The following is a 17,390-nucleotide window of genomic DNA, read 5'->3' on the forward strand; positions in this document are numbered from 1 at the left end:
ACTCAAGGAGAAAACAAGATATCCATAATATGTGAAAAGTAGGTGGTGCAGGGACCCAGGTTCCAAATAACTAATTGACGCATAATTTTTTTAGAGTTCAACCAGTTTGTAAGTTCTAGAGCAAGTGTATCCAATTTCAGCCAAAAAAAGTGAAGTCATTTCGTGCTATGTACATTTTTAATCCTTCACAATGACCCAAATAAATTGACATCAAAGGTCTTTGACTACTTTGATATATCTTGCCTTTTAATTATGGTGCCTTCCAAGGCTGCTGATATAATTTACTTGCATCAGTGCTATCTGTATATTATTAATCTCTATCTTTATAGAGAGAGTGAGGCAGAGAGAGAGAAGCAGACACAGAGACAGAGACGTAGGGAGAAACACAGAGAAAGAAAGATTTGCAAAATTCAGTCTTGGAAGTATCCATAGGAATACAGAGTTTTCTAGACAATGATTCTAAATTTCTTTCTATAAGATTGGGTCATCCAGTGAGCTAAGTCGTGGTTCCTTTAGATTTAAGGAATTCTTTTTCTTCAAATAAGTTTTTCACATCACTGTTCCATGTAGCAAATCTCTAATATATTTTTGCATTTGTTGGTGGTTAAAGTATGATGGAACAGCTGTCCAAGATCGATGATGGTGATGAAGACATTGACTCTCTCAATTCACATTAGTAAGTCAGTTTGAAGTTCGGAGGGAGGGAGCTGTTGATGGATTTCTTATCTTTTAGAAGATGGGGCTCATGCTGAGGTGAAAAAAAAGAGCTATGGAAAGATAGCAAAATGTTTGGGAGGGAGGGTATACAATGAGTCTATTTGAATTTGCATATAAGTACCATACTTGAAAAAATATTTCCACATATTCACAAGTAAATGTTCTTCTAGTTTGAAAATGTGAAAATATCCTTAGTAGAGACTAATTTTATTACAAAGTTTCTTTCTAAACAGAGGATTGCAGAATGCTGCTTGCTCTTCTCGTGTTCCTTTCTCATTTTTCTTGGATATGTTCTGATTCCTAGTTTTGTTGATTTTATCTTTGAGCAAATGGGACTGAGAGCAAAAGCAAACATGTTTTGCTGATTAAAGACGTCTTCATGTCCGTTGGGATTTTATTAATTTTGACTTGTTTCTGAGTAATCTCACGAGAGTACTTCCTATTGCACTGATCTGAAGGCATTTTTACCTGTACTCAATGACAAGGACACGATACATTCTTAAAATCACACATGTCTGACTCTCCCTCCCCCAAACTACTATGTATAAAATAAGCATCAAGGATATATTGTACAGCACAGGGAAATATAGCCATTATTTTGTAATAACTTTAAATAGAATATAATCTATAAAATTATTGAATCGCTATGTTGTACACCCGAAATTAATATAATATTGTAAATCAATTGTACTTCCAAAAAAATCCCATGTGTCTGGACTGCAGAATTATTCATGCAGTTTTTCTTCTGCTACTCTCTTGGCCAGTTACTTAACCATTCACCAACTTGAATTAACGTTGGGGAGTGGGTATTGCTAAAGAGGCAATGAATTGGTTACTGTTGTAATCTTGTTGGTGTCTAGACAAAAACAACATGAAAAATAAAGGGGCGACTAATGAATACAAATAGCTCATCAAATTACCCATGAATTTCCATTTTCTGTTTTTTCATCATGGGCCATCAATGAAGAGTTCACTCTGCTACTTAATTAAATGATATGTCTGCATATTAACTATATATTTTCTGCAATGAGGCTTCCCAGGGCAGGGGCAAAATTTGAATAGACTGAGCAAGGCAAGCATTTCCTTCTTACAAAGAAGAAGTGTTAGTTTAGTTTTGTTTTTTAAATTACCAATGCTTATGGTATAGATTTGGGTGGCATTTCAGTAGTCCCTGTGTGAGAGACACTGGTGTTTCGGACCAGGGGATGGTATTAGATTTGGAGTAAGACCTGGAATCAGTGCTTGGCTTTGGCATCTAATATGCACTAGACACTTGGCAAAATACTAAACTACTTTAAATTTTAGGTCTTTTATCTGTAAACTGGTAATAATGCTATCTACAATATCTATCTACTGGGTGCTGGGTGTAGTATAATAAAAAACTAAAAATAAATGTGGAGTAATATGTACACACATATTAGTGTGATTTTAAAACTCTAAAGCACCATAAATAAAATTTGTACTTAAAACCAAAAATAAAGCAACAAAATTTCACTATTAGGAAAATCAGAAAATACAAACAAGTAATAAATCCTCCCATTAATAGGCATTCCTAATGTTTAATAGATGCCCTTCAAGGTTCTTTAGGGGCTTATACATTTTTTGTTTATGGATATGGTATCATACATTGTTTTAAAAATAACCTTATTATTTAGTGACATATCATGACTATATTTCCATGCATTTACATTTGCATTTACAACATTATATATTTTTTAATTTCAGATTTTTTATTGTTGCCTGAAGTTCTGCCTATATTTGACTTTATTGATTTTAAAATTTGCAACATTCCTTTTGACAGCTGTATAATATTTCATGGTATAGATGTTTAAATTGTCATTCATTTAAATTGTCAGATATTTCTGGACATTTAAGCTGTGACTTATTACAAAAAATGATGAATAACTTTGAGACCAAACCTCTGTATATTTTATTTCTTTATAATAAAAATTCTCAGAGGTGTAAATTCTGTGTCAAAAGGAACGTTTGTGAGGCTATTGATTCTGATACTTTCCACACCAAGATGCAGTGTACATTTCTTCCCCTTTCACTCTAGCCATTGCTCATCTTTTCAATGTTAGTAAATGTTTGTTCTAATGCACATTTGACATTGTTTTTGTTTATACTTTTTTCCATAGAACTTGTATTTCATTGTTTGCAAACTACCTTTGCCCGTTTAAAATTGGGGTGTTTATCACTGCCACTGGATAGAAAAGTTAAATATATCCTTTTTATATCATAGGGCAAGTATTTTTTCCCAGGTTGCCTAGCTTTTCACTATATAGAAGTTTATAATCCTCATACAGTTGAGTACATCTGTCCTTTTCTTTATGATTTATGCCTTTAGTGTCAGAAAGTCTTTCTCTACCTAAGATTTTAATATATTCACCAAAATTCATCTATGTTTTGAATATATTTTCTACATTTAAATAAAACATCAGGATTTATTTTGTATTAAGATATAAAATGTAGGACTCTACTTTTCTCGCAGGTGACTACTTAGTTTTCCCAGCATCAAAGTTGCATCCCCCTCCATTGTCCTTACCCTAATTTAATGATCCTTATTGCATTTATCACCTTATAACTTACTACCTTATTTACTTATTTATTATATTTATGGTCTGCATGAGACAGAATTTAAACATCATGATGGAAGAAAATTTTGTCCATTTTTTTAACTGCTGTATCTCCAGTGCCTCAAACAGTGCCATGGCACATAGTAGGCGCTCAGTGAGTTTGGTTGAATGAATGAACCCATTATTGAAAACATTTATATCTTGTTCAAAGATTTTAAAATCCACTTCTGTTATGTTATGAATCTTTATAGACTGGGTCTTTCCAGAATCTATTTTATTTAATAATTTTTCTAGCCTTTTGATTTCAGCATGCTTTTCACCCATTATGATATAATTTATAGTGAACTAAAACATTTTTTAAAAACATAAGTTCCATCCTTTTCCTCTTCCCCTTTTGTTTTTGTAGTCTCAAATTACCCGTTTTTGTTTAGTGAGTTTGTTACCAAACTATAGATAGCTATAGTTATTTTTTCTGCTTTCTTTTTTTCTCTCCCTTTAACCTTTATACTATAATAAAGTATTTAAAAACCTATCTTGGTAAAGAGTGGTAATTTTCTGGTTCTATTTATCACCTTGCTCAAAGTTTTGTGTATTTTTGTCCTTTTGTTTCTGATAGAAGAGTTCCTTTCAACATCTCTTGTAAGGCAGGTCTAGTGTTGATGAACTCCAGCTTTTGTTTGTCTGGGAAAGCATTTATTTCTCCTTCATATCTGAATGATAACTGTGTTATATAGAGTATTCTTGGGTGACAGTTTTTATCTTTCAGTATTTTGAGAATGTCATTCCACTCCCTCTTGGCCTGTAGGGTTTCTGCTGAGAAATCTACTGATAGCCTAAAAGTGGGGGTTCCCTGGTAGGTTACCATCTTTTTTGCCCTAGCTGATTTTAAAATTCTTTGTCATTCACTTTTAACAATTTTAATATTATGTGTCTTGGAGAAGGTCTTTTTGCATTGATGTAATTAGGTGTTCTCTTAGCGTAATGGACTTGTATCTCCAGTTCCTTCCCCAAGTTTGGGATGTTCTCAGCTATTGTTTCTTTAAATAAACTCTCTGCTCTCTTTTCCCTCTCTTCTCCTTCTGGGATATGCACTATCCTAATGTTGCCCTTCCTGAAAGAGTCAGATAACTCTCTCAGGATTTCTTCCTTTTAAAACTCTTATTTCTCTTTCCTCTTCTACTTGTATCATTTCTAGATTGCTATCTTCCAGCTTGCTAATTCTCTCTTCCATATTGTCTGCTCTGTTTGCAGTGCTTCTAATGTGTGTTCTTCATCTCATTTATTAAGTTCTTCAGCTCCAGAGTTTCTTTTTGTTTCCTTTTTATTTATTTTAATTATTTTTTATTGATGTACAGTTGATTTACAATATTGTGTTAGTTTCTGCTGTACGGCAAAATGAATCAGTTATACCTATACATATATAACCACTCTATTGAGTAGAGTTCCCTGTACTACACAGTAGGTTCTTATTAGTTATCTATTTTATATATAGTAGTGTGTATATGTCAATCCCAATCTCTCAATTGTTTCTTTTTAGAGTTTTAGTCTCTTTGGTAAAATATTCTTTCTGTTCATTCATCTTTATTCCTGGGCTCATTAAACTGCATTTCTGAGTTTTCTTATATCTCATTGAGTTCATGGGCTGTGCCACTGCAGGTGGGGGAGTGGCAGTGAGGTTGTGGTCACCTCGGTGGCTGGAGGGACAGGATCCCAGGCCCCACTGTTGGTCAGTTACATGTAGCCATGGGTGCTGGTGTGGTCTGGAGCCTGGAGTCGTGTGTGCTGCTTCCCCTGCTGCTACTGTGTTCTCTGAAGCTGTGGGCACAGCTGCTGTGGTCAGAGGGCCAGGATTGCAGGCACTGATTCCACTGTTCCCTCGTTCCATCTCTTCTAAGTGTTCCAGTCCACCTGCCTTTAGATGTACAGATGTGTGGAGTCCTCTGGCCAACTGTTGTGGTGGACAGTGGCACCTTTGTTGAGTTGTGGATGTTTTATTGGTTGTAGATTGAAGGGGAGAGACAAAGGTAGTTTTTCACTCTGTCATGTTTCTGACATCACTGTGAATGTACCATATTTTCTTATCCATTCACCCACTGATGGACATTTGGATTATTTCCAGTTTTGGCCTGTTATGAGTAATGTGGCTATGAACATTTGTGTACAAGTTTTTTGTGTGGACACAACTTTCATTTATCTTTGGTTAGTGCCAAGGAATAGGATTGCTGATACTTATGGTAAAGTGTATGTTTAATTGTATAAGAAATAGTTTCCAAAATGGCAGTACAATTTCACATCTCTTCTTATCTTTAGGTTTTCATTTTCTTTCGTCAAGTTTTGTAATTTTCAGCATACAGATCCTGCACATATTTTGTTACTTTATAAAAAAGTATTTCATGGGTTTTGGTGCTAATATAAATGGTTGTTGCTTAAATTTCTACTTTTCAATCGTTCATTGCTAGTATATAGAAATATAATTGAATTTTGTATATTGACCTTTTATACAATAACTATTAAACTCACTTATTAGTTCTGTTAGCTTTTTTGTAGATTCCTTGGGATTTTCTAGGTAGGCAACCATCTCATCTACAAATAGAGTTTTTTTTTGTTGTTTTTTTTTTTTAAATGTGTTTAAGATTTATTTATTTTTTATTTTTTTGATTAATTAATTTATTTATTTTTGGCTGTGTTGGGTCTTTGTTTCTGTGCAAGGGCTTTCTCTAGTTGTGGCAAGCGGGGGCCACTCTTCATCGCGGTGCGCGGGCCTCAATAGTGAGAGTTTTATTTCTTCCTTTTCAATCTATAGGCCTTTTATTTCCATTTCTTGCTTTATTACATTGACTCCAATATAATTTTGAGTGGAAGAAGTGTGAACTGACATCCTAGATGCCTAATCATTGGAAGAAAACATTCAGTCTCACCATTAAGATTGATATCAGCCATAGGTTTTTTTGTTTGTTTGTTTTGGGGGGGTGTAAATGCCCCTTGTCAGGTTAAGGAAGTTCCCTTTTTTCCTAGTTCACTGAAAGTTTTTATCATAAATGGATGTTAAATTTTGTTTAAAAAATTTTTTGCCTCTATTGAGATTATCATATGTTTTATTTTCCTTAGTTTATTGACATGGCGAATTACGTTATATTTAGAATGTTGAACCATCCTTGAATTCCTGGAACAAACACTAAGTGGTCATGAAGTTAAAATATATATATACTGCTGGATTCAATTTATTAATGTTTTGTTAAGGATTTTTGTAAATATATTTATGAGGGATATTGGTAATTTTCTTGTCAGGTAATGTCTTTACTGGTTTTGGTATCAGGGTAATGCTAATCTGCTAAAATGAGTTTGGAAGTAGTCCCTATTCTTCTGTTTTATGGAAGAATTTGTTTAGATTTATATCTTCCTTGAAGAATTAAGTAGAATTCTCCAGTGAAGTCACTTGGGCTTGGACTTTTTTGTTGTTGTTGGAAAGTTTTAAACTACAAGTTCAATTTCTCTACAAGATATATTACCTTTTAAACTATTCAGGTTATCTGTTTTTTCTTGAGCACATTTTAGTAGTTTGTGTCTTTCAAACAATATCTCCATTTAATCTAAGTTGTCATATGTGGCACCTTTAAAATTTCTATAGTGATAAAATGCAATTAAATATCTTGTATATTAGTACTCTCCCACTTCACTGGTTTTATTAAATCATGGTCAGGAAATGTTGTCTGAATAATTTTTATATTTTAGAGTACCATTAAAGTTTTTTTATCTTCTTGTAGGATAAATTTCTTTTAAAATTTCATAGAAATGCTTTAAATATGTTTTCTCTGCACAATAGAAACTATATATATATATATATATATATATATATATATATATATGTAGTTTAAAAATATATATATATATTTTTTTAAATGGATAGTATTTGACCAGGGACACTCAGATCTTATCTTTGCTACCAACACCCCACTCCAAAGGGAAGTATATCCCTGAGGACCAAGCCGGGCAAAGGACACTCCTGGGTACTTTGGAGGTTTCTCTCTAAGTCCCAGTAGAGAATCCTAATGAGCGAACTTAGGTTGGATTCAGATCTAAAGCCTGACTCTGCTCTCTTCAGCCTGAGTTTAATCTAGGAATATAGCCTTGTCTGTTATGGATAGTTTGGTGGGGGGGACCCAGAGCCCTGGAGTGAGAGTAGGAAAACCAAAGAATCATCCCAGTGCCTTTAATGCTTTGAGTATGACCACATGCCTCCCTCCACCATCTGTGCAGAGAAATAAGTGTCCAATGGGAAAGATAGGACCTGCCCCCAATGCAGATCCCACCGCTGTTCAACATGGTCTTAATAGTATCTTATAGAGTCTGCCTTCTATCAGTATAAAATAAGTCTTGGTCATAGTTAATATTTTTGCTTTGAATTCAACTTTGATATTAATATTACAACTTTTAATGTTTTGAGATTTCACATTTGCATCTGATATCTTTGTCCATCTCTTTATTTTCAAACTATCATTTTAATTTAGTTTTTGTTCTTGTATACAGCATATAGTGCATTTAGTTTTTAAACTTATCTAAAAGTATTTGTCAGTATTTGATATGAGAGTAATGTATTTGTATTTATTATCATTTCAGGTATGTTCGGTTTTATTTGCTATCATTTTACTGTTTTCTGTATTAAACACTTCCTTGATATTTTTTCTTTAAATTTTTTTAACATTATGCTATTAGTTGATTTGTTTTTATTCAAGTTTTAATAATATGAAAGTTATAAACCTATTTTTAGAAAACATAATTGTACCTTTGTTTCTCCATCAGTATCCAGTTTAAAACTGGACTTGTACCTGGGAAGATAGAAATGCAACATGCTTTTACTTCTCTCTTCTGAGAAACCTAAATTAATGTGGAAAAAACCTGCAAATTTAAATCCATACTATTATCGAGAATTTTGTTATTTATCTTTGCTTTTAGAATCATTTGTTTACATTTCCACGTGCTACATTAACAATGATGATTTGGACTTAGTTCTGAATTTTTATGATTTTATTTCTTGACACCTTTTCTCTATAAGCCGTCTTCCTTATTCTTGCCTTCTTCAGTTTTATTCCTTGCTCAGTCGGCTCAAGCACTTCTCTGAGTAATCATTTTTAGGAAGGTTACATGGTCGCACTGGGTGTTGGAGAGTGTACGTCTGTTGCTCCCACATATGAATAGTACTTTTTCTAAATGTATAATTATTGAGTTACTGTCCTTTCCCAGCAAACTCCACACACATTGTTTGAAGCTGCATTTATATAGCAAACTCTTTGTTAAAAAAATCTCAATTCTATATTTACTTGGGGTAGTTTTGGGAGGCACTGAAAGTGATAGTAGAGCCTAAAGCCACCCCAAGCCATCCTTTTGTGCCCCAATGATTCTGTCGGGCATGGTTCTGTAAATTCACTTTGTCAAGTAAGTTCTGATTTGTTGTAACATTTCTTTGCTACCCAGAGATCTGATAGTCTGTCTGGGATCAGAAAGGGCTTGTATTAAGAGAATGGCAACCTCAGGGGAGGTTCACCTCTTTTGGCCAATCAGTTCCCCATCCGCATCAACCTTTGCTCGCTAAGCCTGGGCAGAGGTAGTGGGTGCAGATGGAGAAGGGAGAAATTAGACGGGGTGGGGATATCTTATAGCTCAGCTTAGCCCAACAGTATCCATCTGTGGCCTGTTCCATTTGGCAGTGCCCCAGTTCTATTAGGCATCTGTCCTCCCTCTTCTCCAGTCTTGGGCGCAGTCTGTGAGCATTGCTTTGGGATCAAATCCCACTTGGGGTGGAATTTGGGTCACGTGTTGGAGGCTTCAGCAGGGCAAGAAATTGCTCCTCAATGACTACCTTGTCTCCAGCCATAGGGTAAAATGAGGCACAACTGCTGGCGCTATAAAACCGTCTCCTCCTACTACTAATGGGAGGAGCCCAGCCTCCAGGGTGTTTCTCCTTTGAAATGTATCTTACTAACATTCCTCACCCCCAAAGTGCACTTCCCACCCCAGCTGTGAGTCTCATTAATGTTTAACTGTCTTATTCATGGGGTGACTTGTTTCAAGAAATGCCTATTACAAGACAAGAGCTTCCCTGAAGGTCCCTTATTCTATTGTTGTAGAACAGGTTTGGCCATAGTTTGATGACTTGCCCAGGACCCCACAGCTCACTCATGGGAGAGCTGGAACACACATCTCTTCTACCAGTCCCTTCTGTCTCCACGCTCTGTTGCTTTAGTTGATGACCCCAAGCTTAATCTTACCATTAAGTTGGGATTAGGGCTTTACAGTCAAGGGAAAGGTTAGTGTTTTTTTCACATATATTCTACATAGGAAAGAAAGAAAGAAAAAAGAATCAGGTGAAATTTTTACAGTTATTAGTAAAAAGCATTTTGTTAGGCAACTTCTGGAGACTTTAAAAATTATATTTATAAAGGCCTTTGTTGGTTAAATTCATACTATATGTTAGGAAAAATCTGATACACTTGAAAGCTCTGAAGTTTTATTTTTACTTCTTTTTGCAGCAGCAAGATTAAGAGAATTGTGTACTTGATTGTATCATCCTTCACTTTCAGGTATGTGAGACTCTAGAAAAGGAGGTAATTAAGTATGTATTAATTTAATATCAATATTTTTTAATGGCAAATGATCTGGGAGGGAACAAAAAGCATTTCCACTGTCAGTATGTCGCTAAATAACCTTTGTACCCTGTTTAATGCAATCTAATTTATCTTGGAATTTTAATTGAAGCTGAACATTAAGAATTGCAAAGAAATGGCATGTACCGAGTCTAATAGCAACATATTAACATGCTTTTTTTTTACCTGTAAAAGTAAAAATAATGAAACATGCATTTCAAAATTCTATAGCTATAAGGAAAGTGTTTTAGTAAATACCTTATTCATCTAGAATTATTCCTTAATTCTGGAAACATTTTACTTAGATCTTTCTTCTCTACATGATAGTAAGAGTTCATACTATGTTACAGATTCACACAATATACTTGCTTCCTTTTAAATTGATAATATTTTAATTTGCATTGCAATTGTGAAAAAGTGCTTTAAGATTAATTTATCTTCATAGATTATACAAATAGTATAATCAACTTATAGAGAATGTGTTTAGCATATATAGGAAAAAGGCTTAAGAGTTACTTTAGAGTTTAATTATGTATGTATTCATGGAATTGAATTCCTTCTTATGTGCCCAGAACTGTGCCAGAACCATCCATTGATATGTAATCTTATATTTGTTGATAATCTCACTGATAAGAAGCCTTACTGGTCAAAGTAGTCTTTTAAGGGCTTATGTTAGTCATGCTTTCACTTGGTTTTTATTACTAAATTCTTTAAAAATATCAAGATTAATGAGGTTTAATTTATTGTGGGAAATTGATAGAAGACCCTTCTAAAATTCTTAAATTTTAAGAAGAGTTTACAAGTGGAAACATGTAATTTTAATGTAGTTTGCCTATTCTGTCTTGGAGCGTTGGTCTGATGTGTCTTAATATAAAAGGGCATGATATCATGAAGTGGTTTAGTCGGAAATTTATTTCCCTAACAACTGCTTCTATTGGGTGAAAGCAGAGTAATTTATGTTCAGATTCTAAGAGCAGTTCTCCCTACCACTGAACAGTTTAATCCAAAATAATGACATTTTGATATCAGATCATTGGGCTGAAGTTAGTCTACCTATAGGGGTGAAAACCACTTTATTCTTATTTGGTTTATTTATTTGTTTGTTGTAGAATATTTGGAATTTTGCTGATCTTTGTGGATGTGTCCCTCATCATTACAGACATAGTTGTCTCTGATAGCACGATGTATATTCCTTTGGAATATCATTCAGTTTCTTTAGCTATTGCTTTATTTTTTTTCATGGATGTTTTTCTTCGAGTATTTATAGAAGGGTAAGTTTGATTAATTTTTTAAAAGCACATAGAGCTATTTCGTACTGCTATGAGAAGCATCCCAAGTAATTACCAGGTCAACCCAACTAAATATGCCCCTCTTTATCAGAATAATTCTCCTCGAAGGCATACTCCACAAGAGAAACAACAATCCAAATCCCAATTTCTATCAGATTGAGCTTTAATATTACTATTGCAACTGGCACTCTAGCCTCCAAACCATGTATTCTAGATGGTTCCTTCAACAGGTAAAGCTTAAAGGCTTTGCAAAATGGGGCCAGGCAGCTAATATGTCTACATGCACCTTATTAAGAGGAATATGTATGTGAAGTATAAATATTGATATTTTTATTGAGTTCAATGTAAATAAAAGCTGACAGTATATTAAATACTAGATAATAGATCATGAGCAAACCCTACCTCAGTTAAAATAAAAATTTGTGGTACTTCCCTGGTGGTCCAATGGTTAGGACTCCATGCCTGCACTGCAGGGGGCGTGAGTTCGATCCCTGGTCGGGGAACTAAGATCCTGCAAGCTGCACGGCCAAAAAATTTTTTTTAAAATGAGAAATTTAAAAATAAATGAACAAAAACTTGTGTTAAGCTCTATGGGAGAGCTGAATCCCATCAGGGAGGCTTGGTAGTGAGGCAGCAGCTGATCTTCTTGGCTGCTGGCTCCCCGAGAAGGTGGGTGGAGGGAGCTGCAGCCTTGGAGCTGGACTGCTGTGGAGTCAGGGACTAAATTCCCCAGCCTCACTTCATCCAGAGCATTTCGGAACATGCTTGTCTCCTTCCTGGCTGAATCTCTGTCCTCATGCCTCTGAGCTAAGGACAGTTGCCCACTCCCAGGTTACTCAGAGCCTAAAGGGGCTACCCCAGGATTAGAAGAAGCTTTCCCCGGAGCCCCAGTGCCCATGGCTGAAGGAGCTAGTGTTGAGGAGGAGGTGCCGGGGCTGGAAGTTCAGCTTTGCACAGAGGAGGCCACACCAGGTCACTGGGATTCCACTGTGGGCGCAAAACCAGGTGATGAGTTTGCAGGCCAAAGTGGTGGACCCGTCTTGCTCTCACAAGCTCCTTTCATGCACTTCTCACAGCCCGTTTCTCTAGGGCTGTGACATGTTCAGCTTCCATTGTCTGATAGCATGGCTTACCATCCCATCTCTCTCTCCGACCTGTGTGAAGGCAATGCTTGCCTCTTGTTCAACGGTTTGGTTATACCTCTTACTATACTTATGGTTATACTTGCCATATTGATGCTTTTGTCCTATATAAGTATAAAATGAGTATGAATATTTTTTTCCTTAATCTAGTCTAGTAAATGCACTTTAAATCATTCATCAAAGCAGAATTCCTTTTTTAAAAAAATATTTATTTATTTTGGCTGCGCTGGTTCTTAGTTGCGGCATGCGGACTCTTAGTTGCGGCATGCACGCGGGATCTAGTTCCCCGACCAGGGATCTAACCCCGGGCTCCCTACATCGGGAGCGCAGAGTCTTACTCACTGGACCACCAGGGAAATCCCAAACCAGAAATCTTAAGGGGGATGAGTCAAATAATTTGTGCTCTTAAAATATCCCTATCTCTTCTTTGGGGAAGCATAAACTTATATATTTTTTTGTTTTTTATTACAGGGTACGACCGTATTTTTCTGATATAGTTAACTCCTTAGATGCTGCCATTATTGTGGTGACTCTACTGGTCAATATCGCTTATATTTTCTATGACTTTAAGGTTCTTAAAGATTTCCCCGAGTAAGAAACATACGCTTCCCTTCTCTTAAAGTTTTTCTTTCTTAAAAAATATTTTCTGTGGCTTTCATTTTGTGTAATCTTTTTAACTCTGAATGTGCTAATTCTGTGCTAAATAAGCTGCTTGAAAATGAAACGTTGAGATAAATTTCCACATATCTGGAAACTAAAGGATGGTGGTGTTTAGAGACCAGTGAAGGGTGTCCACGCTGAGTACCTTTAGTTGAATGAAGAAGATGGCGCCCCCAAAGAAGAAACTGGGGACTTGCCTCTTGTCCTAACTTGAACTTCTCTACATTTTGAAATTCCCACTAAATTCCCACTTGCGCTTCAACCACAAATTTCTTACACGTGAAATTCCTGGGTTTTTCCTATAACCAAGAGAGTACTGGTTTGAGTTGATGAAAAATTTGAGTGACTCCAATGATGATTCTCTAAAAAGGAACAAATGGAAGAGAAAACGAGGTGACATGGTTAGAAACACAGAGGTAGAATTTTTGCAGTATAGTTCACATGATGAAAGCTGAGGCAAAGTTAGAACTGTTAGGGATCAAACAAAAATGTGTATGAGAGACCGATGGCTTCTTTTCTTTCTCCTCCTCTTTCTACTGTGGCAGTGAGAAAAAGAAGAGAAGTGTTCTAGGATGTAGCTCTTGGGTGGCTCACTAGGCTTATTCCTTAGTCAGATAGCTTGCTGCTTCCTGCACCCCAGCTTCTCAGGACTTTCACTCAGGTCCCAACAAAACTTGATGTGATAAGCTTTTGGAGTTTTTGAAAATAACCAGAACCAGTATGGTCTTCAGACAGGCAACCTCAGCATCACCGAAGAGCTTGTCAGAAATACAAGAAGAAAAACACCTCAGGGCCCACTCTAGACCTACTGAATTGGTATGCACACTCAAGCTAGAGAAGCACTAGCCCAAACCATCAGTTCTTTGCCATCGTGTTTCTTCCTGATGGTAGGAGACACACTTGGGAAGAAACTCATCTGCTACCTGCCTGATGTGTGTTCACAGCTCTAGTGAACCCCTGTTACTCACGGGAGTTAACAGAGGGGAATAAGAATTCTGTTTTGATGAGAAGAAGATTGAAAAATGCTTGTCTTAAACCACAGAAGTTAAATCCACAAATTCTGAGAGTCTACCATATGACTTGTTCTTTAAACCAGAGTTTCTCAACACCAGCGCTACTGATATTTTGGACCAGATAGATTTTTAGGAAGGGAGCTGTCCTGTGCATCGGTACTGAGCAGCGCCCCTCTACCCACTAGATGCAAGTAGCAGCCCCTCACAGGCAGTTGTGACAGCCAAAAATGTCCCTAGACATTGCCAAGTATGCCCGGGGTGGGTGGGGTGGGTGGGAGGCTTGGGCCAGGGGGGCGTGTACAAAATTGCCCCTGGTTAAGAACCACTGCTCTAAACTTAGTCCATACTGACAAAATCCTCTGTTTCTAAAGCAAAAATGAATCTTTTAAATTTATTGTTAGATTGACAATGATTTTACGACCTCTACGACTTATCATTCTGATAAGAGTTTTTCATCTGGCTCATCAAAAAAGACATCTTGAAATGCTGACCAGGAGGATGGTAAGTGGGCAAAATATGTTTTATGATTCAGAAAAAAATGTTTGTGTTTCAGGAAATACTGGCAAGGGTTGTAGATATCTATATATTGTTCTTTTTTTATGTTGATTTATGTTTTACAAATGAATGACTGTTTTAAACCCTCAGGTTTCAGGAAACAAACGGCGATACAAGAAGGACGGATTTGACTTAGACCTCACTTACATTACTGGTTTGTGAAGTTTATCTCTTGATTTGCCTATATTAACATCACATTTTTCTTGTGTGTGAGTAAGTAATTATATGCTGATTTTGTTCTTTCCCTGTCTGAGGCATGTTCTTTCAAAGCATTTTTTATCCATGAAGACATATGCCACTATGATAGTGTGATGTATTTGGAGTTTAACCCTGAAAATGGAAAAATCTTAAATTTCCTCTCAATTCAGGGCTACTTGCTTATAGTATAGGAAGCTGAATGGATTTTCAGCTGACTCCATTCGTTTGGTTTAGAATTTATTGAGTTCTAGTAGGTATCCTCGGTCCCAAGGATTTCAGAGAGACCTGTTCTCTTCCTAGAACCCTAGAGATGAGGTCATTGCTTTGTAGGTCTCGGGTTCTGAGTCAGGGCAACACTGGAAAGCATCCTAGGAGTTCCCAACATTGCTGGAGCCCAGATCTCTCATTTTTCTTTGGTGTTTAAGTAAGAAATAAATTCCCACCACAGGGGGCCCTCCAGACAAAAGTCAACGCAAATCTGTTGCATAAGGCTGGAACCAGTTGAGACTTGGGAACACTGAATGTAATGGTCAAAATAGTGGAGAGTTTAATATCCAGTATTGGATATTAAATACTGGATTAGTTAGCTAACTAGGGTTAGTTAGGGTTAGGGTTAGGGTTAGTTTTTTTTCCTGTCATTCTCAATCCTGAAAGTTCTTTTCTATGAAAACAGTCTGATTATATGTAAGTCGAGTTCTCATATATTGTTTCACATCTATAACATTTGTTAATAGTGATTGTTTTGACTTCCAGAGCGTATTATTGCCATGTCATTCCCATCTTCTGGAAAGCAGTCTTTCTATAGGAATCCCATTAAGGTAAGAGTTTTTATCTAACAAATGCTCACATTTCTCAGTAAACATAGACTGTGGAATTGTACGATAATGTTGGCCCAGAGATGAAAGTGTTCTCCTAAAAATTTACACTTTCAGGTAAAAAATTATCATGGATTGCTGTCAATTACCTTTCGCTCTGTGATGAATCACCCGCAAACTTAAATGACTTGTAACAGCAAACATTTACTTTGCTCGTGATAATGTGGTTTGTGAATTTGAGTTGGGCTTAACTGATCAGGGACACGCTTAGCTAATTTCAGCAGAGCTAACTCATGCACCTGTGGGCAGCAACTGGGCATCTGAGGGTTGGCTAGTCTAAAATGGCATTGCTGGATGGCTCCAAGTGATGTCTCATTCTGTAACAGGCTAGCTCAGGCTTGTTCACATAAGGCAGTGGCAAGGACCTCACTAGCGTCAAGCAGAAGAATGCAGAGGCCCTGGCTCTCAACTAGTATAATGTGGCTTCTACCTCATTCTATTGGACAAGCAAACTACAAACCCAGTTCAGATTCAAGCAGACAACAGATGCCGTCTCTGGAAGGCAGGAATTGTGGTGAATTGTGGCTGTTTTTTATGGTCTATCATAGGGAAGAAGATTGAGAATTCTTTAACTAAAATGTGTATTCTTAGATTGAGATCCTAAATTACAGTGGATACATACTGCTTTAGGTTCCGCAGATTAAATAAAGTTCAAACATCAAGTGATGCTTACTATGAAATGCCAGTTAAAAGTCATTGTTTAAGAAGTTTGCATATGTGTGCGGGTGTGTATACATTAGTGCAATTTACAGTATTTGTTCTATCTCAATAAAACTGTAATTATGTATGTATATGTGTGTATGTCTATGTATAAGTATGTGTATATATAATTATACTTTGAGGCATAAAAATTACTGTAAATTGCACTAATCTCATGTATATCTTGATAAAATTATATATAGGTATATATACAGCCAATCACCCCTATCAAAATATAGAACATTTCTTGCTTTTTTTCAGTCAATACCCCAACACACTGGAGGTAATTACTATTCTCACTTGTGTCACAACAGATTAGTTCTACTTTTTTTTTGAATTTCACATAAATGGAATCATAGACTACATCTTCTGTGACCAGCTTTTTATGCTTAAAATGAATTCTGTGGGATTTATCCAATATTGTTGGGTGTACAGTAGTTCTTTCTAAATAGTATAAAATAATATTTATTGCTTCTAGAATACTGATTGAAAGCTCAAGCATTCAGTTTACTTACAGAAATTATACAATTATACATTGCTTCACAAAGGCAGCAAACACATTATACTCTAAAAAGTCTACTTTACAGAAAATTAAAAATTCTAAATATCAAAAGGTACATCTGAAGAAACAAGTATAAATTTGGCAGCCAGTAATTTTGACAGGAAGTTGTACAGCTTGCATGACTTTAAATCTGTGAATATGACCTTCAGTCAGTTAGCTCAAGTTCATCATTAATTTATTAATTTTTCCAGTATAATTGTGTTTCATACCATTGACATTTGCATACTCTAGAATATGTTAGAAAGAAATGTGTAGTATTCACAAATGTTCAGAAAAGCAAGCAAAAGTTCTGTGAATCTGCCCAGTTCTTCTGAGATGGTCTCACATCAGCTTCATAAGCGTATTCAATCCTACAAAATAGTAAGCTAATGTTTGAACACAATTTCCAAGATAAAGCACATTTTCTCACAAATGTGGAGTCTTTTTCTCAAGCACCACAAAAGTATACAAAAGAATTTTAGTT

At 36.0% G+C, this 17,390-nt stretch overlaps 1 protein-coding gene across 4 annotated transcripts in view; it reads left to right on the forward strand.

The window, feature by feature from the left end:
* TPTE2 (transmembrane phosphoinositide 3-phosphatase and tensin homolog 2) overlaps positions 1–17,390 on the forward strand; it is a 96,944-nt gene that overhangs the window by 36,597 nt on the left and 42,957 nt on the right. For all 4 annotated transcript variants that reach the window (XM_082435024.1, XM_082435025.1, XM_082435026.1 and 1 more), the window contains 7 exons: positions 611–676; positions 9,821–9,871; positions 11,044–11,205; positions 12,837–12,956; positions 14,440–14,539; positions 14,684–14,747; positions 15,545–15,609. In XM_082435024.1, coding sequence (XP_082291150.1) covers positions 611–676; positions 9,821–9,871; positions 11,044–11,205; positions 12,837–12,956; positions 14,440–14,539; positions 14,684–14,747; positions 15,545–15,609 — 628 coding nt within the window. The remainder of the gene's footprint in view (positions 1–610; positions 677–9,820; positions 9,872–11,043; positions 11,206–12,836; positions 12,957–14,439; positions 14,540–14,683; positions 14,748–15,544; positions 15,610–17,390) is intronic.

The sequence above is a fragment of the Balaenoptera physalus genome, assembly GCF_965194825.1.
Source record: "Balaenoptera physalus genome assembly, chromosome: 18".
In the NCBI taxonomy this organism is placed as follows: domain Eukaryota; kingdom Metazoa; phylum Chordata; class Mammalia; order Artiodactyla; family Balaenopteridae; genus Balaenoptera; species Balaenoptera physalus.